The sequence below is a fragment of the Boleophthalmus pectinirostris genome, unplaced genomic scaffold (genome assembly GCF_026225935.1).
Source record: "Boleophthalmus pectinirostris isolate CB_2022bp ecotype Guang Dong unplaced genomic scaffold, ASM2622593v1 HiC_scaffold_518, whole genome shotgun sequence".
NCBI lineage: Eukaryota > Metazoa > Chordata > Actinopteri > Gobiiformes > Gobiidae > Boleophthalmus > Boleophthalmus pectinirostris.
The window spans coordinates 1-22,857 of NW_026571412.1; the positions used below are offsets into that span (position 1 = coordinate 1).

The 22,857-nt window shown below is 39.3% G+C and overlaps 1 protein-coding gene across 5 annotated transcripts; it reads right to left on the reverse strand.

The window, feature by feature from the left end:
* Nucleotides 1–461: 461 nt before the first annotated feature.
* Nucleotides 462–22,692, reverse strand: LOC110153119 (atos homolog protein B). Of its 5 annotated transcripts, none has more exons than XM_020916996.2 (12): nucleotides 22,322–22,692; nucleotides 12,721–12,836; nucleotides 10,544–10,634; nucleotides 7,157–7,338; nucleotides 6,860–7,041; nucleotides 5,451–6,694; nucleotides 4,521–4,579; nucleotides 4,251–4,350; nucleotides 3,636–3,794; nucleotides 3,235–3,303; nucleotides 2,919–3,121; nucleotides 462–2,547 (listed from the first exon to the last, which is right to left on the reverse strand). In XM_020916996.2, the coding sequence occupies exons 6-12, from the start codon at nucleotides 6,555–6,557 to the stop codon at nucleotides 2,394–2,396; spliced, it is 1,851 nt and encodes a 616-aa protein (XP_020772655.1). In that variant the 5' UTR covers nucleotides 6,558–6,694; nucleotides 6,860–7,041; nucleotides 7,157–7,338; nucleotides 10,544–10,634; nucleotides 12,721–12,836; nucleotides 22,322–22,692; the 3' UTR covers nucleotides 462–2,393. The 5 variants fall into 5 exon arrangements, with proteins under 5 accessions (XP_020772655.1, XP_055019100.1, XP_055019101.1 ...); XM_055163125.1 differs by lacking the exon at nucleotides 22,322–22,692 and adding an exon at nucleotides 20,461–20,492; XM_055163126.1 differs by lacking the exon at nucleotides 10,544–10,634.
* Nucleotides 22,693–22,857: the final 165 nt, after the last annotated feature.

A 22,857-nucleotide genomic window follows, 5' to 3' on the forward strand; every position in this document is an offset into this window, starting at 1 on the left:
AAAAACAATGTGTCAACGTCCCTGCATGAAACAAACTCAGAGCAAAGTCCATGTAAAGTCTAATTGGGAAAAACATGAGAAGTCACTGTGTCATATTGAACCTCATCAGACATGTTCTTTCATGTACAAATATTGACATATGGCTTGTTGGATGGGACATTTCAAGTTAAAAATTCCGATCTTATAAATTATATTGTGCATATGTGTAATGATCTGTAAGACCTGAAGCTGATTTCATGCCATGTTTTAGCTTTTTTTGTATTTCATTTGCTATTCGATACTCATCATCGTTTTAACAGGGAACACATATGGTCTTCATTTTATATGTTTGGTTATACTGATCGAATACATAATACAACAACAGTAATTTTAATGCAATTGTTGCCCTTTATTTTACCTTCATTTATTAGAGATTTTCTTTGTGCTCTGATATATAGGTGTATAAAATGGGACGGGAATATTTGTAATAGTAGTAGTCGCAATGCTATGAATACAATGCATAACATTAACCTTGCTCATTCATTAAGGCACTACCTAAACCTGAATCTTTACTTGAAAGAAAGTTGCAGGTTCAGATTTGAAGATGTAATACTAATGTCAGACACCAGGGGTCCCAAAACACAGCTAACTGCAAAGCCAGGGCACCAACTAGAACCAAAATGTTGGCAAATATAGGCATGTAGACTGAATGAATGTTGTTGTTCATTATGGTAAATAACTCTTTAGTGATTTTTGAAAGTGAGATTCTTGACAAGCTACTACTTTATCAAGTCCATCTGTTCTGTGAGTTAGTCACACCCATGTATCCCACAGAGAAGGCTTAAGGACACTACTCACACAGCAGTTTTGGAATGAAAAAACACAACTACACTGTAGTCAATATCAATTCATTATCTTGCTCCTGGATAAACAGTTGTGGGCATAGAGTATATATGGCTCACTGTTTTTTTAGCCATACATTCACAGAGCACAACTTCTTCTTACAGCAGTGCCACACTTGGCATTCACACACTCTGTTGGCTTTGGGCGGCTATGCAAACATTAACGAAAAGTTCCTCTGTTTTTACCTGGCTGCAGTTTTACCAGGCCAGGAAGTGATGGGAAGTTTAGGACTGTAAAGGTTCCTATCCTATGTGAGAAGAGTGGAAATCATTCATGACAGTTCTAACCGACGTGCCAAAAGCTACAGTATGAACTTGATTTAATGTAAATGACAACAACAAACAGGTTGTACCCGCCAGGCGCAGAGTTTATTCTTTTAAATATACATATCCCATTTTAAATACCCCCCTCCTTCCCCTCCCATCATAACTTCACTCTTAAGTCTTCGCTTCCTTGGCCTGTGGACCTCCAGAGAGAAGCTCGTCTGCAGAAGAACACACTCTAGTTTGTGCAGCATATTGCTTATTGTTAAGACATTTGCGAAAAAACATAAATTAAAAATACTACATTTTGTTTTTTGTTTTCTGCTCCAACATCATACTGCTATTCTGATCAGAGGCTAAAGAACTTAAAAGTAAAACAAACACACTGTCCCTCAGTCTGACTTCAATATTACATGGCTTTGGGAACTATCACAGTGGTCAGCCAATTGGTCCAATTATATTGATGCAGTGTTGTCAACATTATCTGGCTTTGCTAGTGTTATCTGCAGTTTTTACACTTTTATAAGACTCCAACCCACTAAATATTGATCTTAGAGCTAAATAATACAGTATGTTGCAAATTGGCCATGGTCCTCAATATAAATCCAAACGTAATCAGGCTCGCAATAAAAATGTGTCACAACTTAAATAATAAATAAAACATGGTTAAAAAGACCAATTTAGCATTGTTTATACAACTTAGTCCCAGAAAAATTGCTAAAAAAAGTATTATAAATGTGACTAATCTCACTGTTACAACATTCCCAACGAGACTTTTGTATCTATATTGTGTAGCTTTAGTTTATCTGTATCTCTGTATGTGTGTGTTTGGATGTGGAGGCAGACTGAAGGACAGCATGGTACGGCACTAGAGGAAATCCAGGTGTTTAAAGTCACAAGGCATGCATGTTAACACTGAACGGAAGGGTCACCAGTCCCATCTTTTGTGTTTCATATGTGCTGTGCAAGAGGCTTCACAAGTCTCTTCTCTGCATTCTTTTATTCTTTTCTTTACAGGTGAACTCTTTTGTTGCAAGGTCCCCTTTTGGACTCTTTTAATGGAAGATTCTTTTGATGGTCTTGAGCAAAAGCAATACAAGGGGACTTTCACAATGGTAAACTTTTTATGTGCTCTTGTGTCTTGCTGTGTGCATTTTGTAGCGTCTTTATCAAACCAATCTAGTTCGTCTGTCCGGCCCATTCATTCCTCTTGTAGCGGATGCTGGGAGTTCAAAGGTCAAGCTGAGGTCAAACACGGGGAGAGTATTTGGGGTTTTTTGGCACCTCGGTGAAAGATTTCAGCTCATAAGGAATCCCTGTGTCCACCTCGATGGATTTTCGGGAGAATAGCAGCCGGATATCATTGTGCAAGTAGATCTTCCCAGATTTGGAGCTCTGGAATCTGGAACAAAAAAAAGGTTATTCCTTTTTTTTTTTTTTTTAGGACTGGGTCATTGGGTGAATTTTTTATTTTACTTTGATTTTACATATAAAAATGGCTTAGTCTGAGCTCTGCTCCAAACCATATGCCTTTATTCACAGAGGATCTCTAGATTAAAATTATCTAAAAATAAAATTCAAAATTCAAAATGACTGACTCTCTCAATTGAAAATAGATTAATTGCACAGTATACCACAGACGTGTATAGTCTAGTTGCAATTTTCCCTGCTTTTGCCCTTTGTGTCTTCTCTTTAAGAAACATATTTGTATCTGTATTCCTGTCATACTGTAAAACATGCATTTGGAGAATAAAGGTGAGTCAGTAGTATTACCTGAGATGTATTAGGTAGCAAAGTATTTTCCTCCTATCGGCGCCCCCTGCAGGTGATGCCTCTCCTTTGCCCTCAGCTCCCTCCTCCACAGGCATCAGGAAGATCCGGTGCCGTAGGAAGGTCATGTGATTGATCGGCATGTCACTGAAGTTATAGGTCACCAAGAACATCTTCACCACAGTTTTGTTTGGATTAAATAAGGTCTGTATCAAGGAAACATAAGGGGAAAATACTTAATATCATAATACATCAACTCCACATATAGAGTGAGTCAGTGGTTGCCATGATGTCACTCAGTACACGTGAAATGTCTCACCACTTGAATGGTCCCTGCTTTGGGTATGCTGTATCCTTTCTTTCCCAGAGGCTCCAGGGATACTACCCCCTAGACAAAATAAACATATAAATAAAATAAATAAATAAAACACTAAATAATAATACAAACTAATAATTGTGACAATCTTAGTAGCAAAATTAAGTAATTTCAAAGTCTAAATGTGAAGTACTATATATAAAGCAAGTCAATCATAGAGGAATGGCAATCTTTTGGACAGTGTGGATAAAATGACTGAATAACATGAATAACTGTAAATAATTGTACACCATTAAGTTTTCACTCTAAATTTCAGATAAAGTAAAATGTATAAGTTGTTTTGATTTTTATATAAACTGTCTACATTCAGTGACAGCAAAAATCAAGTCTTAACCCAAACTGACCAGGAAGGGTGAGGGCGCGCTGTGCTCAGAGATGTCATAATAAGTGACCTGGACAGGCAGAGTGACATGCTGTGGACAGTAAGAGCCGCTGGCACCGATCTCCGCTGTGAAGCCTTCGATGGAGCCTGAAGGGGAGAAGCGCCCCTTTAACATGGACTCCTGGGACACAACAGATACAAATGCAGTCACTGTAAGTAAGCAATAAAAGTATATGGCATCAGTGTGTGAACAGGAGTATTAAAGAAGAAATATTATCCTTTTTATTTAGTATGAAACTATAATATACATAGATTACTTCACTTTTTGTTCACTGTAAACTGCAATATTGGTCTAAAACTACTTAAAATTAGAAACAGGTCTACTGACTTCCTGTTCAAAACTGCAGAACTGAGAGGCCCCACTTCTTCATACTAGGAAGTGGGTGGGGATAGGGGGTAAGTGAAAATTGCAGTTTTCAGAGCACTCAAGCGTAACCTGCAGTATTACTCAAACACACACAAATCTATAACAATACAATGCTGAGTAAGGTAAAAGATTGGTTTAAAAACAAAGACAGGTTTGCATTACATGTCCCCTTTAAAAAACTTAATACTGTTTGTGTGTTAATGGTCGTACCTCAAAGTTGCCCAGTAATGATTTGCTGATAGAGGCACTGAGTCCACTGGAGCGAGGGGAGCGTCCAAAGTCTGCGTGTCTGCCACTGCGGAGCTGGCGGCTGTTTATCACCAAAACAGACCCATGGTTACTGGTTAAATTATACTTATTAGAGCTAAACAAACATTTGACCCTCCAGTATTCGACTTAAGTCCAGACTCTGCAGTTTAAGAGATGGTATTTTTAAGACTTGAATGTCTAATCTATATTAGTAAAATGGGTTAAACTCACCTTTTCAGTCTAATTCCATTCTTTAGCCTTCTTCCTTGTCGAGTGCAATCTGTAGTTACCTGTACATGAATAGAAAACAACAGTATTAACCAAAGTCAATACCAGTAATAGAATAAAATATGTTTTAAACAGTAGTTGCTTTCCCACTTACTGAACCACCTTCTATAAAATCATCTGCAAAGATATTCCCCATCCCCGGGCTATCATGTGTTGTGAAAAATACATAAACAGCAGCATATCTAGCAGGTCCAGTACTGCGTACTAACTGAACGCTCACAGCCAATGGCTCACCCATAGCTACCTTACAGGTATTACTTTCTACATAATATCAGACTCTTTGTCAGCTAATCATGTCATAAATTGACCCATACAACAAACTCTTTGTCAAAAAATGTTGTCATTCATATGAAGACAGCTTTCTTTTTTGTTTCGGTAAGAGTGTCCATTATGCTTAATCAGCACATGTACAAACATTTATCAGCTTCTTCAGTATATCCTTAAAACAAAAGAAAAATCTCGACTGATAGGTCCCTGAACAAATAAATCCAGTGAAGCTGCCACAGTGCTTTCTGCTCTACAGGAGCTCAGATAGTTTCATTTTGAAGCGTTTCAAGCAGCATGGACACTGGTGTGTGTGGCGTTTGTGTGCAGGTGTTAGAGATCAGCCCACTGTAACCAGGGAACAATACATGTGCCTCAATGGGCTTTATTCTGGAGTGACTCTGTCTGTTCCAGTGTGGTGACATCACTGTTCTCTTAGCTTCTCTAGCTGCTGACAATGTTCAAGCTCCACATTTCCTACCTACCAAAAATTTAATTTACTGTAATAACTAACTAGAGCAAATACACAATGTTAACAGAAAACAGCATATTAGATTTTGGAGGCTTCTTAGTTTGCCAACATCACAAACATGTTGTGTTTGAGCTCACCTTGGGCCGGTCCCGTGCAGACGGCAGCAGGTGGTTCCAGTAGGGAGCAGCTTTAGAGTCAGTGCTACGACAGGAGTCCAGGCCTAAGCCTTGAGTGAGCAGAGACAGCCTACTCCTCTTGGAGGTGGAGGGTCCCTCGTCTTCTGAACAGGACTCAGCAGTGTCACCTGGTGACAGCAGCCTCTTTTTAACAGGGTGGTGATGGCCTCCACTGGACCAGCGGTGACCATTGCTGGGGGTCTTCTCTGAGGAGGGAAGGCCATTGGAGTAGGAGGCAGTCTGCGTGGCACTGCGCTCAGGTGGAGATGACTCCAGTCCCACATCCCACTCAGTGGCCTCGCCTGGCTCCTGCAGCTCTGTGTGGTGAGGGGGAGAGAAGGGGCCTGGGGGGCTGGTGGGACTGGCTGGACTGGGACTTTCATATGTGGACATGTCATATGGATATGGACTAGGCTGAGCACCACCATTACTGCTGCTCTCGTGCCCAGGGCTGCCGAGGGACACTGAAGGGGTGCGAGCCCCGTTCGTAGTCTCAGTTCTGGAGGTCCCAAATGAAAGGCCTTGGTCACACATGGGGGGAGGTTTGGGTGAGAGAGGAGTGAAAATATCAGCTCTGTCATGGTGCTGCGTGACCCGGCGAGAGGGGTTATGGCTGGGTGACATTGGGGGAGACCTGGGAGACCGCCCCCCTTCAGAGTCTCTGTGCTCCATTTGAGTGCAAGGATAGACAGAGCTCCAGCCAGGAACAGGGCCACAGAGAGGAGCATCCTCAGGCCCCTCTGCATCAGTGCAGTCAGCCAGGTGGGGGTGCTTGTGAGTCAAATGGGGGTCTTCCAGACCCCTCTTGACACCCATTCGGACAGGCCTCAGTTGTGGATCACTGTGGGCTTCTGTGGAGGTAGAAAATCCCCCCAGCTGGGAGAAAATGGAGAGCTGGTATACCTTTTGGAGTCGGAGCTCTTCCTGACCATAGTGCCTGGGAGCCCCAGGTCTGAGCCCAGGGTCTATGCCCTGAGTGGGGGCTGTGGGAGGTGGCAGATCCCCCTCGTGGGCTGGAAGCTCTAATGGGGCCTTTTTGTGGGCCAGATCCACATGGATGTGCCTCATGTTTTTTCTGCAGGAAACTAGGTTTTGTGCAAAAAGCCAAAACACTCTGAGGCGGAGCACTGAGCCACAGGAAGTTGGAGATCTACCGTTTCTGTGGTGATGTAGTCTGATGTGAACAAGGAAGTTGAACACCACACCTAAAGCAAAAACATGTAATATTACATCTCTAATAAAACTATGATTTTCAACACAGATCATATATTAAAAACAAGCCCTTCTCACTGTCAAAATAAGAGACTAAAATATTTCATCCTGTGTTGTCAGCCCTAGGAACTTAAACATGAGCATGATTGGTGTCTCACCTCTGCGCCTGTCCTGGCCTAACTTCACACAACATCTGGAGATTGTTTCTGAAATGGTCTAATAAAAAAGTCCATTGATCTCCACAGCAACAGGCAAGGAACAACACCAACATCCCAAGATAGGCAACAGGGAAACCAGTCAGCTCCAGAGGAAGCCGGAGTGGAAGAAATGAACACAGAAACTACCCAAGAAAGAAAAAAAAAAACATTTGTGGTTCCAAAACTCAGTTTTAGCAGCTCTTCATGCAGTATACAAAAACTGCTGTAATCAGATCACATAAGAGGTTAGTGACTCACCAATGAGGCAGTGTGTCAGTGATGGCCCCAGAGAGGATCTGTCTCGGAGCTATTGTTGGAGCAAAGTCTGAAGGGAATTCCTATTTTAATGGCTGACAACCAGGCTCGCCCTTCCTCTTCACCTGGAGCTGTGCTTCCACATGACTGCCACATCATGACAGGGGCATTACACCCAGAAACACCTAAAACAACAAAAAAACATGATTGAAATTGTGATACTACTTCAGAGTACCCATGCACATTGAATACTACCCATCTCTAGTAGTAGTTACATCAACTTTTTTGATCACACCAGATAACAGATTTTGTGCAATATTTAACATTTTGTCAATCTTCAAATTATAAATGAAGGTAAAGGAACAGTTACTCTTACTTGTGTTATAGTTGTGAATATTTAATTAGACCACTACTTCATAAGTAATATATGTTATGAAAAATAACCATGTTTTCCTTGAGGAATATTTTTGGCTACTCTGCCCTCCTCCAATAACTATTAAATGACGTTTTTATGGCACTTAACAACCAAAACCTCAATAGGCTATAATTTAGGCACTGGCCTCATCCGTGAGCTCTCTCCATCTACAGAGAACAGATGGGTCAAGTATCAAACACTGAGGTCTACTTGTGGAAAGTTAAGATTTTTGATTGTAGCACCAAACTGGGGTTAGCCTGGGAGAAGCCGCCTGTTTCCCGACCCACTTGGACAAGAACTTGGGAATTTGGAGCATCGAGGGGAGGGGGTCACAGTGAAGAGTTTCCGTGGCAACCATCACCCCAAGGATAACAGCCCATTTGTGCTTCAGCCACAATGAGGAAGAAAGGGAATCGTGGCAGGAGAGAGGGGTGAAAAGTGAGGGAGGGAGAGGGTCTCTGGGGGAGGAGGCAGACATGTTTTGTGGGAAAGTGCTACAAATTAAGTTGTTGTTTACACCACTAATAAAATTCACTTTGAATTTGAGCATTTATGTTGTATAATACAGCCATTAATAAAACAATTTATGGTTTTTAACTTCCTCTTTATAGGCAACATTGAGGATTTTTTAGCATTCCCTATTCGCAATAGTATTTTGTTTTTGAATTATTAATTGCTATGACAACGGTCCTTTTTAATCACCCTGAAACCCATGGATATCCCAGACAGATTTTGCACTGTGTGATTATGAAAGAATGTTTACTCTCTATACTAAAAAAGTAGCATAACTTTTGAAATGCTCTATAAAAAGGGAAAACTGAAACCTTCTGAATTAGAGGCAAAATACATGAATATGTGTCAGTCTGGTCCTTCATGCTCATACCATATGTAGTGATGAGGTTTAGTCACTGTAATATGGGCACATGACATTATGATCCCTGTACAATAAGATGTGCCGGCTTTGCTTAAACCAAACTCCATTATATCTGCAATAGAGGTATTTTTGGATTGGCCATTCCCTACATCATAGTGAGGGTTGTAAAAGTGACTATATCTCAAGAACCTAATATAGTCACATGTGAAGAAATTGACTAATAAAGGCCTTTATTCATTCACTCATTCATTCATATAATGTTGGTGTTTTTATATTAGCCAGTTGTACCATGGCAGGTTAAACCTTTCTGGAACCCCTGAAAAGCGGTGTCTCTTTTCCTGACTGAGCCGAGTGGCAGATATGGAGGGTGGGGGTGGGGTAAAAGTGTATGGTGATGAGTATTTATAGGTCCGCTGGTGTCAAAGCCAAGTGAGCACCACCAGAAACTCTCCCATATGAGCAGACTTTATTTTGAACCTGCAAAACATTAGCTGCCCAGTCTTTTTAGGTGTCATTATAACAACATAAATTACAACAAAATAGCATAGGTGCATTCCTTCCAAATGCCTCACGTGAAATATCAGTTTGAAAGTGTTAAACTATATGAGAGCTAATGTGAGTTAAAAGGGCACTATTGCACTATTTTCTGATCTATGTTATAATGTTTCCTCGACAAAAACATACCTGGAGTTGTGATTTAGTTGAGTATGTTTTTTTGGTGAGGTAACAACATTGTAACATGTCTCACATGAGCCAATTTTGCATAAGTTTGGACCTTGCAGTGTCATGTTTGGGATTTTTTCCCCCTAGAAATTTACCAAAATATATTGCCGAAAGCTATCTCTCATATGTGCATCCCAGAGAAATGAAAGCAATTTCAGACACAGATACAAGCAGATGACAGGTGAATAAATGAGACATGTCTGAGATGATGAAACTGGGAGATCCAGAGGGGTGGGACTACAAAAAAGCACCTACAGCCAGAGGGGAGAGACAGGAGTGTGTTCATGAACCAACATGATCACTTTGATTAAACTTCTCTATTTTCTGCAGCACACACTCTACTCCACTGATTTCATTTACATACAAAAAGAAGGAAGTAATGCATCGAAAAAGCATGTTGAAAATGTAATGACTAAATTATAGATAGGGATGTCAACCTTATTTGCTTAATTAATAATCGTGAGAATTATCAGAATTTATTTGTCATTGTCATTAAAAACATTGAAATCCAGTTTTGTAACTGCCTGATCACAATAAAACTGGAGGAACTAAAATATAATATTTGTAAGAAAGCAAAATGCAATTTTTTTCAATCTATTAATGTATTTGAGTCTACAATTCAAAGAATGTGCTATTTATTATTCCAGTTTATGTTTCTTTATCCTTCTAAATTTCTTTAAAAAAACTTTGATTTCATAAAGCTGCTCACATGTTTGGGGAATAGTGATTAGACAATACAAATTAAAGGGAAATTTCACTGTTCACTGTGGCATTTCTTGTCACAAACATTCTTAATTAAAAATATGGGTTTAGATAATCACTCTTAATAGAAAAAAATGCTCATTTGATTTCCATGTTTGCCTGGAACTGTAAGCGTCATAAGAACAAATAGCAATAGCAATGCTGTCTACTTCCTGTGATAAAACAAAGGGCGTGCTGGGAAATGTTACATGAAAAAACCTGCCCAAACCAGTGAAATTACAATCTGATCCACAAGGACAACTAATTCATCTAGAGGTATTTGGAGAACTGATTTCTGCCAAAGTAAACGCCCTAATTTCTTACCATTTAGTGGTCAATCCCTTTTTAGTTCGGAGATAAATGCTATTAACCTCTTGAACAATCATCACCTAAACCTCATAATTAACACCTGTACATTTTAATGTCATGTTAAAGGGGGCACTATGTGAGTTTTTGGGTAGATGGTCCAAAACCTTCTTTTCTCCAATGAGATATTTTTTGCCTGGAATGTTCATCCAAAGGCCCTGAAATATGCAATTCTCAAAACCAAACTAAGTATTTTTGTCAATGAACACACCTGTATGTGAATAAATAAAAGAAAACATTGAAAAAAATATATAAGAAACATGACACTAACCCGTGCCCGTGTATGTTCCCCCAGGCCTTGGATAGCCCTGGTCATGAGGTCAACACATTCACAGCTACGAGGGTCACGTGACTGCAGAATCCTGGAGGTAATATTATTTAGTATTGAAAATGAGAAGATTAGAATGAATTGGATGTACGTAACATTAGACTTAACACTTAACATCTCATTAAGAACTGACTGAGACAAATATGGGTTTAGGAGCTCTTGCGGCAACAGCGTACTAAACGGAAACATCTGTACACTTTCCCTGTAAACTCTTAACATGTGTGGCTTTATAAGCACATGCACAACAACCACACTTTAAAGGACTACACTAACTTGTCATTAAGTGGTAGGCTGATGGCTCCTCAGAAATGGAACAACAAAAAAAGAGGCCTCCATCCACAGCAGAAAATACCTGCCCCATGAACTGTGGATGTAAATAAGTAGACCAGTCTATCAAATGATAATTTCTATGGTATATTGAGATTTGTAAAATACTCAAGTCTAAAGGCTTCTAGATCATGAAAATCAGAAATGGTTTATTCTTACTCCATATTATGCCATTTTCTGATATGTCTTATGATGTTGCTTCCTTGTCAAAACATACCTGGAGCTGTGTTTTTTGTTTCATTCACACATGTTTAACTCCTGCATATTTAGGCTGAGTTCTTCTCTTAAAAAGAAAACACTCTGTTCCACCTGGTGATCATACAGGAAATGCTCCACTTCACTCCATACCCCTTCTCTAGAATCATTTGGATGGTTTCAACTCTGGAATTGCCCATCTCTACTGATCAAAAGGTAAAGGGTAGCTTTGGCAATGTAGACAGACTAATAATAAAGGGTTTCTCCAACATGTTTAAATGAAACAAAACACACCTCCAGGTATGTTTTTGATGAGGTAACAGTCTAACATGGCTAAAAGAGTCTATTTCAAGTAATATATAACCTTTAATAATGCTGCTAGAGTAAGTACTTTGGCATGTGCTATTTTTCCAGTCTTTACAGTCCAGTTAATGATAATTCATACAAATCTCTCAATTATTGTATTATTAATAGTTGACTAGTCACAATTAGGTTTGTCTTTCATTGTTGTAGCCCTACTGAGTAGAAAAAATAATGGGGAAAAATGAATTAAATGAAATGGTGTGTCCAAACTTTTGACTGGAATGTTTTGATTGTATTGTCCTCTTCAGTACATTTGTATATTTTTTACACTACTAACTTTATCAATGCACAGTATTCATTGATGTATTTTTGTCTTGTAAACTTATAAGAAAGGATGGTGTTAGAGGTTAGGGTTAGCTGTAATATGGATGATCAAAGAAGAACTGCGAACATTTTATCATGTAGCAAAAATATACAGCCTCAACCTACCAACCGACTTCTATATTGAGATGCCACAGTAGCACAGACAGTCTAATCTAGATCAGCTAAAATTGTAATCAGATATTTACAATTCTCCACTTTTACTTGCCCCTGTTGTTTATCGCCATGCACTGGGACAATTTTATCTCTATGTGCTCAACTGCAGCATGTCCTTAGCCAACCCCTTTTCACAGCAGTATTTAACAGAGGTGTGACAGATTCAGCAGGGCTCTTGGTTTAAACGCCCCGACTGACAAGTTGTTTTTTTTTCTTCAGCAAACCACACCCACTCTACTCCCCTGTTACATCGCACAACACTGGCTTTTCTAAACACTAAAAGTTCAGCAAACAATCACCTGTTGATTAGATTACACGCTCTCATCAGTTGAGGAATCTAATATTGAGGGGGATGGGATGACAGCTGTATGAGAGAGAGAAAGAGGGAGAGAGAGAGAAAGAAAGAAAGAGAGAGAGGGAGGGTTAAAGCACCACAGAAAGACAGGATGTAATAAAAGAAGTGAGGTTGCGTTGACTGAAACTGATAAACCCTGTGTACACTAAAGCTGGGGTTAGTTGTCTAATCTGGCCGGTGGTAGAGTTGCTGAGAGAGCGATTTAACACGGGGTCCCTGTCTGCCTGCCTGTCTCTCTATCTGTCTCTCTGTATCTATCTATCTGTATCTGTCTGTGTGCTTTCATGTGGCCATTTTAGGAGAAGTTGAGTCACCCGTGCTCGGCTGACAAATATGACAGAGAAGGCAGTGACGTTTAATACGCCTGACATGAAAGAACCAAACACAACTTGTTGACACTGACCTTTTAAGAGTGAAGTGGATGTTTCTCGGTGAGTTAGTAGTTGGTTTCTTTGGTGACTTGGTGTCCTTGGTGGATCAGGTTGTGCTCAGGTTGCTGTAACCTCCTCTTCCTTCCTCCTGCATAAACAGGGTTGAGAATGACACTTTGTAAGCACGCAGCTCTTGCCAAAGTTATTCCTTCTGTGCAGCTGGTTTGGTTGGCCCTGGTAGCTACACCTCCTCTTTTCTAAGTGTTGTTTTCGTGCTGCTACCTCTCCTCTCTTCGTCTCACACACATTCACAAATCAGAAGACCCATCAGGACTCCCCCTGTCGTCTCCTTTTCTCTGGGCTGGAGCCACCCCCCTCCTTTTCACTCCCTGTTTTCTTCCTTTCTCTCATTCGCGCCCCTCCAAAATATCTTGGATACAAAAGCCACTTCATGTGCTAGCATTCCCCTCTTTCCTCTCCTCCCATTTTGCTCTGTCCTATGGACAGGCCCCTCCTCTTTGAGCCTCGCTGCTCTCTGAGTCTGTGTATATTTTCTTTCTGTCGGTTTCCTCTCAGCTGATAGAGCCAAGCGTGCTTTGCTCACTCAGCAGTGAAGGCATACAAGGCAAAGTGAGAGAAACAGGAGAGGTGGGACGCTGGCAGTTGATTGGCCAGCCAGAACGGAGGCCAGCAGCAGAGACTGTGATGATGATTGGCTGGGGGCATAGAGTGGGTCCCTTAGCCTCGCCCACCTGCTTATCCTGTTCTACAGAAGAAAACATGTAAAGAGTGCTTTTCCAAAACACTGTGAGTTGGAGTTAAACGTCTGGCTTTGACAGCTCCAAGCCTGTTTCTGAAGAGCTGAACTTATGTAATCTATTTGAGCCGATCTGAATACGTCTTTGTGTGCCATGGCACAAAGGAATGATCTATATGAAAAAAGCTATAGATGCACTAAAAGCCACCACTTTCACACCTCACAATGCTAAATATATAGATTGACCAGACAAAAGCAGGGGAATCCTTTCACCTTAAAAACATGAACAGCATCGATAGAGGTTAAAATAAAGCTAATGGTAATAAAATGTGGCATCAGGAACACCACCAGTGCAAATTTGATTTTCGATTCGACATGAAAAGTTAAATAAAGTATTTCAGAAGTCATAGCATCCATAACAATTTAAATCAAACAAACATAAGGCTAAAAACAGAACAACAAAACAAGATTATTGGATGTGTGCCATGGTAAAAAATAAACTAATCTACTAGGTTACTTATACACCATGTAAACAGTTAATACATTTAATTAGTTACACATATTCGCCCCCAAACAACAGGGCATTTGGCATGGCTATCAAACCTGAAAAACACAGTAAAAATGATATTATGTAATGGCCAGACCCTAGTGTAATCTTGTGGGGGAAGTCAAATGTGATTAGACAGGGCAAGCCACAAACATTTGGCAAAAACATGATTAGGTTAATAGATTAAGTTTTCTTTTCCTTCACAGTGAATAATACTTTTACCCATTCCTGTACTCTGTAACACAGAAAGTGAATACTCAACAGTGCTGGAACATAACAAAGTAGTGAAGCACTGTACATAAGTAAACATTTTAGGTATCTCTACTTTACTTAAGTACATTTTAAAGTGGATAATTTTTACTTTTACTGCACTACATTTAAGAGCAGGTATATGTACTTTCTACTCTACTAAAGTATCAAATTGAAAAGTAAAAGTATTTTTTATTATCGTTTGAGAAATGCTGAAAAGGCTAGCATTTATTTTTAACACATTCATAATTTGAGTAAAACAAAAAAAAAAAAACAGCTGTGGAAAAAAAAAAGATCAGTTTAGTTTAGTTTAGCTTCTGTTGAACAAAATTCAGCACTAATCTTTACCAAAATAACTACATTTGAAGCTTTATTAGATCTCAAAATCTGTGAAAAATACCTTTTATTTTTACTCTTTAAGTACAGGGGTACTTGAATACTTTTACTTTTAAGTAGAGTTTTTCATGTGATACTTTCCTTTTAATTGAATATGTCTTTGCTCTGGCATCCATACTTCATCCACTATTGGTATTGAATGTTAGAGTACTTAACTCATGGCTTATACACAAGCACATGTTATCTGTGGCTGAGGCAGATAGTGAATGAACTGCATGTGAAAATGTTTATCAGAGGAGCAGCAGCACACAGCTGTCTGGATGTGCACTTTACCATCTGTGATCTAATAAGGTACTGCATGTGGACTTGGCAGGAACATTCGAACAGAGCACTTCTCACAGACATGGAAGCTGAAGGCAAAATAAGCACGAAGAATTATTGATAAGCTCCTACTACTTAAGTTGACTATAGTTTTATCAACAATCAAAAATGCATACATAACCACTCTGTCAAGCATAAAAACATGCAGCATTCGCCAATAGCGTTGACATTAAGATAAATGTTGAAAATGTGGGGGGACAGAAGGCAACCACCACTAACTGTCCACAACAGATCTCATGTGTCAACAATCTGTCCCTTAAATAAAAGTCCATATTTGGACAAAAGGGTGGTCCTGAACTTAAGGACCCTCCTCCATTGAAGGGCAGGCAGAAACCAGCACTGAAAACATTCCACATTCCTCTGACATATAAGCCCTGATGTAATGTTTGTTTGGGCTCCATATGACAACCAACTGAAACCTTTCAAATGGGACACTTCATTAGTTGCTTCCAGTAGTCAGGTTTAGCGTGATGAATTCTACTGTTTTATTGTATTATTACACAGTTGTTGTTTTTTTTTTAAATCAGAAAAAGTGGGACAGAGAAGGAGTGTGACACGGGCCTGAATAAACTTTTATATGTCTATGACATCCTTAAGTCCTTTTTAAACAAACTCGTAATTCAACATCTATTACTATTTAAGGTATAAGCAGCATTGAGTGTATTTGAGCATTCATCTCAAATACACGCAATGGCAATGTCAATGGATTCAAAGTAATCCTATTCAATATTTGGAATGAAACATGTTATAAGTATGTAATACATACATATAGAAGGGGTATAATGCTAAATCAACTTTTTTGAGTTTTCTACCATGTTATAATGTTGTTTTCTCATTAAAAACAGGACTGAAGTAAGAGTAAAAGGTAACATGGCAATCTAAATGTTATATGTCATCAATAAATACCCCCATAGAGGTGTAATATAGCCTCTTTAAAGTAAGGCAGTTGGGCCATTGGCAGATTGTTAGGACTGTCTTGTACATCCTGGGAGCAGTGCTTTACTTGCAAATTAAGTCTATTTAAAAGCTGTTACAATATCCAGTATGGTATCTATATAATAAGATAAAACTGTGCTCTCCGTGGACCAGGCCTAGCCACTTGCATGAGACCACTGTTATAAAAGCATTTAGGTACTTAAGTTAGTTACTTTTTGATTAAATGTAATAGTTCCTACAGTTATATTTTCAAAGCACTAAAACAATATATTTAAAGTCAGGAATCTTGACCAGCTGTGGGCTGGCAAACAGCCTCACATGCTTAAAACAGACACGCCAATTTCAGCTTCAACATTCCACTTTACGCACTGTGCACGGGGTCATTTACGCTAATTAAGTACATTTGACTAATTTATTTAAGATACCATGAACTAATAAGTGGTGTGTGGTGCGTTTTAATTTAAAACATTTAAAAAGTTCACTGATGATCCAAAAAACTAAAATAAAGATTGTGGTCGGTGTAAACTTTTCTTCCTCCAAACCAGCTATAAGCTTTGTAGTGTTGCATGCTAAACTATGTGTGTATGATCACTAAAATGTATTCACTCACATTTTAGAGGCAATTTAATGATTGAAACAGCAAGGAAATACACAATAAAACCCATTATGTATTTTTAATGGTGGAAATGGGGACAAAAGGGCATGGTTTATTGAAAACAGGAACATCACATTTTTTAGAGATTTGCAAGGCTTAATTTAATCCTCAGTTATAGGATAGTATTTCCCTTTTCGATTTGATTTTGGAGATATATTTGGATAGATCCAGCAAATATTTGAGAGTGAGTAATGGTAGTGTTTCGATGACCCCACAATATATGCATGACAGATCAGTCCTTGCATGCTCCAGTACTGAGTTACCAACAATGTTCTGCAGTTATAGGTATTTAGAATACAGGTATTTAGAATACAAGAAGCTGCCAAAAGAAGGACTTATTTTTCTATTGACTCTCTCAGTGACTCAGAAAGATAAGATAATGTTAAGCTAAATACAGGCCTATGTACAATATTGTTAAAAATGTGATCTGCAATAAATACTTAACAGAGTACAACACATAGGTAGTTAATCTGTGGCTATAATGAACCAAACCGACCAAAAATGTCCCAGTAGTGCAAAGAAAAAGTTCCAATGATAATTATTGACCCTCAAAAATCATTGCTTCATCTAACATGTATTAAAAGATGAGACAACATTATAATTATTAAACAGGCCTAGCTAAGTAATATAAAACAATTTATTTATGTAAGTGACATGGGTGTGTATGTATGTCCTGTTAAATCCAACTCCGGATATTAAATTGCCTGCCCTAATTGTGCGGCCTCCTATTGAAAGAGTAAAAGGCATGGATAGGGAAGCAGATTTCTATGTGACTGGACATGTTAAGTGTGGATGGGGTGAGCCCTGACACTCAGAGTCTTGGTGACAGTCCGAGTCGGTTCAAAGGCTGGAATGTTCCACACAAATATGCTGCAACCTATTCATGGAGGACACAGGAAATAAAGCTCTATTACACCCCACTGCTCTCCCTCTCCTTCTGATTCCTTCACCCTCAAACCATCTTTTATGTCTGTTTTTGGCCTGTTTTAAATCCAGTCCATGTGCACCCCCCTCCTCCCGCCTCCCTCCCCTCTCTCCATCGCTTTGGAGTGGTCTTTGAGGGCATTTTGGGAGCTTCTCTTGTGCTAAAATCAATTCCTTTTTTCACTCTTTTGGGGGAACTCGCACAGCAGGCTTGTGTGGCACCGCTCAGACTGGTAGCAGCTGAATAGACGACTCTGCCATCTGGAGCCAATGCAATAAATAGCGCTTTGTGTCTGATCAGATCCAACTAGGGGTATGTTACCACAGTCAATGAGGATAGTTTAACATTCCAGTTTACAGTTAAGGTTGGACATTGGCCTTTCATGATATTTACTATATCAACTTATCATTCAATATATGAAAGCTGGAACATTATATTTTGGGGTCAGTAATTATCATGGGTACTTTTTCTTTGCACAACTGGGACATTTTTTTTTTTTTTTTTAAGATGGTAAGATTTGAGGTTGAATTAATAACTTCCACTACAGATGCTAACTCAGTACTTACAAGTGTAAGTGTTTTATTCTGCTGTCTATGTATTGCAGCTTGTGATTTTTAATAATCTTATAGATTCAGAATAGTTTTTGTAGTATAAATCTGCTCTCACTGCCATTGTGTCAGTGTCATAAATTCACTTATGTAAGTGACATGGGTGTGTATGTATGTGTCAATATTATGGTTAATCGTCTATATTTCCTTGAATGTCAAAACTTCAAAATTTGATATCGTGACAGGCTTAGTTGGACGACACTGACAATGTCTCGATTTTCTTTTTGAATTATTCTGCTAATATTAATTTGATTATTTTTTTGCACTCAATGATACATTTGCACAAAAATGAATGGACTGTAAAATGGACCGCAAAGTGCCGCAGATGTATTCCATTATAACTTATTATGACACATTTGTAATCTGTTAATCTTCAGTTGAAGTTTGCATATCCTAAACACTCAATATTATCTTGTACTGTCACCCCCACTGATGCTTTGGTAACTACACATTAATCAGTAACAGAATCGGATTCACAGAGTATATTGAGAGACACAAAGTCATCCATTTTGGCTTGTGGGTTGCTTGGGGTTGAAGGCACAGAGGGGTCTTGTCGGGGTTAATCCTGAGATGAGTCCACAAACACACAAATGCACCAGTTAAGCTAGCTTTAAAGTCAAGCTTATAAGCACTAGGGCTACTACAGCACAGCAAAAAGAGTCCACAGATCATTTCCACTGGAAAACTAAACAGACATTAGTCATTTATACTGGCTTTGAGCTTTGTGTTCTGCCCTGCATTACAAACCACAATCAAATCATATACCAACAACCTCTGCTTTGCATTGTTGGGCCATTGGCACAGAATGAGAGCCACATCTTTGTGAGTCTGCCTCCAGCCACTGAAAGGAAGATTCATATGAACAACAATGGCTTTAGTGGAGTTGTTCAAATGAGAAATCTTATGCACATCAACTTTTATGGGCTTTAAATCATGTTTTATAGATTTTTCCAGTATTTTTTATTTGATTCATAAGCAAGCCTTTATTGCCCAGCCTACAAGATGTCAAAACTTAGAAATGTGCCCCTTTCACATAACACCTAACCCTGCCCACATCTCTTGTGATTCTTCTAAAAATAGACCTCATAATTGTTGCGTACCCATTTTTCCAAATTAAGAAACACAGTAAATGGAAATCCACTGCTTGCTAAGGTGGAATGGCACTATGAAGATGTTTTTGAACAGGATACAGGATAAAAACATGTTTAAAAAAGGCTGTGATTTTAAGTGTAATGATACCTCTTCTTTTTCTCTCAGGCTCAGAAAATGCTAAAAAAATGCATTACAGGACAAACCTGCTCAGGATCAGCTGCTCTCCTCTCAGCTCAGCTACATGAGCAAACATTTATACTATGACACATGGCAATCCAAACAAAAGACATGAGGCTTGATTCCTTCTATGGCACAAACCAAACACACTGGCATATGTAGAGATCTATTGCAAATCACACTTACAACTGCTAAATAGATGTGCATTTTCTGGTTGTATCTTTAACAAAAGCCTGGGTTAAATAAACTGGATGCTGCTGGCCTTACAATGCTCAGAGAATTAAATGGATCATAACATGTTCATTGGATTTTTGTGTAATGTATTTTCAACCAAGTCATCCCCAGGCACTATCCCTCTATATGGAAAGATATCTTATATTCAAGTTTTATTCATACTAATATACATACTAGGGCTCAACAATTTTTGGATCTTTTCTATTTTCATGTTCATATAGGTCTAAAATACAAAGCAAGCAGTTAAGTCAAGATATAATTACAACCATTCAAACTGTGTTTTCTTTTCAATTGCTGTTGATCTTGCAGCCCTAACATACACAACATAAATAACAGCATCACAGTCGTTGGGCACTTACAACAATAAAGCTACAATCCTTCTTGTTTTATTTAGTTATTTTTAGCATTGAATTAAAATAAACAAAAACTCTTGTGTGATATAATTTCTTTGTGTAATATCAAACCCTGTTCATTAATTCTGCAAGAGGCACTGTCACCTAGTTATTCTCCTCCATTTCTGCAGTCAGATGAGTTCAAAGTGAATCTGCTGCAGTAGAGTCTTCAAACCCTCCAAACAAAGATGGATGTCAGGCTGGAGGCTGAGCTATTACAGAGACGGTTCATGTAACATTCACTTTTCCTGCTCCTCAAGACAAAGAACAGAGAGGCTTCTTATAGTTGAAGAGATAACTAACTAGTCTCTCATAATTGGACTAACTGACACCTCATCCCTACTTGTAAGTCGGTGTTAATGGTAAGTGTTAATCTCTTTATCAGTAACAAAATAGGTATTTTCTTGCACAAAATATCAAATAGAATAAAATATTAGCAGAATATTGTGATCAAAATTAAAGATACAATGAAAATGTGCCTACCACAACTAAAGGAACTTGCCCTGTGATCTGCCTCCTTGTTCATTTTATCTGTGCAAACCGCCCTGCACTCTCCCCGTCCTGAGGCTGGTCAGGGTTAAGATAAGGTTTACACCAAATATGCAAGTCATATAAGCTTTAATTATTAATCAGACATTTTTAAAATTATGTTTAAAACCAAGGCATGCATTAATTATTACACTTAAGGGATACAGTGGAGATCAATAAAGGCCCATAGAGTAGAATGTACAGTACCGGATTTAACAGGCATAATCATAATCTGACATGAAATCCATAAAACCGACAACAAGGCCGCATTAGTGAAACACATTTAATGAGACAGTACCATAAGATACGACACATAAATAAATATATTCTTGCTTACTATAATGTATGATAAATTAGATACATCTGAGACTCCAAATACAATATTTTTTTCTACAAATTAGCCAACATCTTGCTAATAAGTTTTAAAGGGGTGCTAGGTGGAGGGTCCGAAACTTTTTTTGTGTGGAAATTCTGTTGTTTTCCAAGGAATGTTTCACAAAATGGCATAAAACTTCATGTATGTTACCTCAATTAAAACTTTAATTGAAACAATTACTAATAGGTAAGTTTACATCATACTGCCCGCATTCTAGGCAAAGCAATAACATTTTCCTGTGACAATAAAGTCACCAATGTACCACCAGAAAACTTACATAGTGCATCTCTATTTAGTAAATTAAGTAATATGTTTATGTAATAGCAGTAACATTAACTGCTTGTTCTCACAAGAATTCCTAAGTTGACCCTTTGCACATGAGAGCACATATGCCTCGGCCCAAGAGCAGGCTCACATGCCCTTCGCCTACAGGGCCATTAGAGCAGAGGTGTGACGTCACACTCAGCTGAGGACAAAGCCCACTGCCTTCTCCCAGACACAGAGGGAAGGAGGGGCTCCAGAGCATCACAAGGACGACAGAGGAACGGGAAAAGGTGCATATGGATCTGCTGCAGCAGTATGCTCAGTGTGTGTATGTGTGTACCCATGTGTGTGTATGCAGAGGTGCAGTGCATACATATGACACAGCTGGTGGAGTCCTAATGCACATGTGATGCAGAGTGAGGGAGGCTGCTGCACGTGCTTAATGTACAGGTCACTGCCATCATGCCCCACTTGTCAGGACAATGGGATGGGAGGTTGGGCTAATCTGATGTATGGACTTTGCCCAAATATAGGCATGGTTTAGTGACAGGCTCAGTCTTCTCTTGGTTCTGTCTCTTGAATGATGCAATGTAATTCCCATGTGAGGGAACAATACACCCACCACAGTCCACTGTCCACGTCTATCCTCTCTACTGTAAGCCCTACATGATGATCATCACTCCACCCGCTGAGCTACAGCCATAATCTCATATATGTGCCACTGCTGCCTGATCCCTCTTTCCTGCAAAGCGCATATGCACAGTCCCAGGAGGCCAGGGCTGTGTAGTTCAAATATGTCCAAAGGAAAGGTACACATACACCCACTATGGTGATTAATACATCACTAAGCATGTTTCTTATCACAGCAGACTGCATACACACATAACTACACAAGAAAGACATAGGAGTGTGGCAAGCAGACAAAGCAGGGAACGCCCCCTACACCCTGCAAGCTACTGTCAGGTCATCAACTGGATCATACTGGTTTACAACCTTCTCTTCACATTCAAATGAAATCTAAAAGAAAACAGGCACAAGAGATTGAACTATAAACAAATATGAAGCTTACAATTACCTGCAATGGCAAGTGCAATCTGTGGCAGGATCATGCTATCTATACATTTTGATATAATACAATAAAGAAAACTGTCTATAAAGCAATCAACAAAATCTCACCTAATAAAGAGACGGATTGTCGGCTGTGAAGTCTGTCTCCTCAGTCGTTTAGGAGTTTGGCCTTCCTGTTATCTCTCTGTCGCGTTGGCTGATGTTGGTGCGTTGGCGAATTCGGTCAGGTATCTTTTTCACAACGAAAAGACTTCGATGCTAATGGCGTTAGCAGCTGGAAGAAGATTGGCGTGAGATCTCAAAAGACAAGATGAGTCACACCATCAAAATCTCTTCAGACGTAGATCACTGATGGCTGTGGACTGTCCACGTCTCTTCTTCTTCCGTGCCAGTATTTTCTTGAACTCGCAGCTGTTTTCGTTGTTTCAACCTTTGCTTAAAATTCCTCCTGTCTCTTTAAGCCCCGTCGTTTCCGGGGTTTCCAGGAGTATATATAGTAGGCGGGACTTCACTGCCAGCTGAGCCCCTGTCATTTAACTGATTGGTCACTTTTTTTCCATGTAGCCAATCAGCAGCCCCCTCAGACGCCCAGTCTATATTATGTAGATTTATTCATAAACGCGTGTCCGTGGTTGGACTGTGGA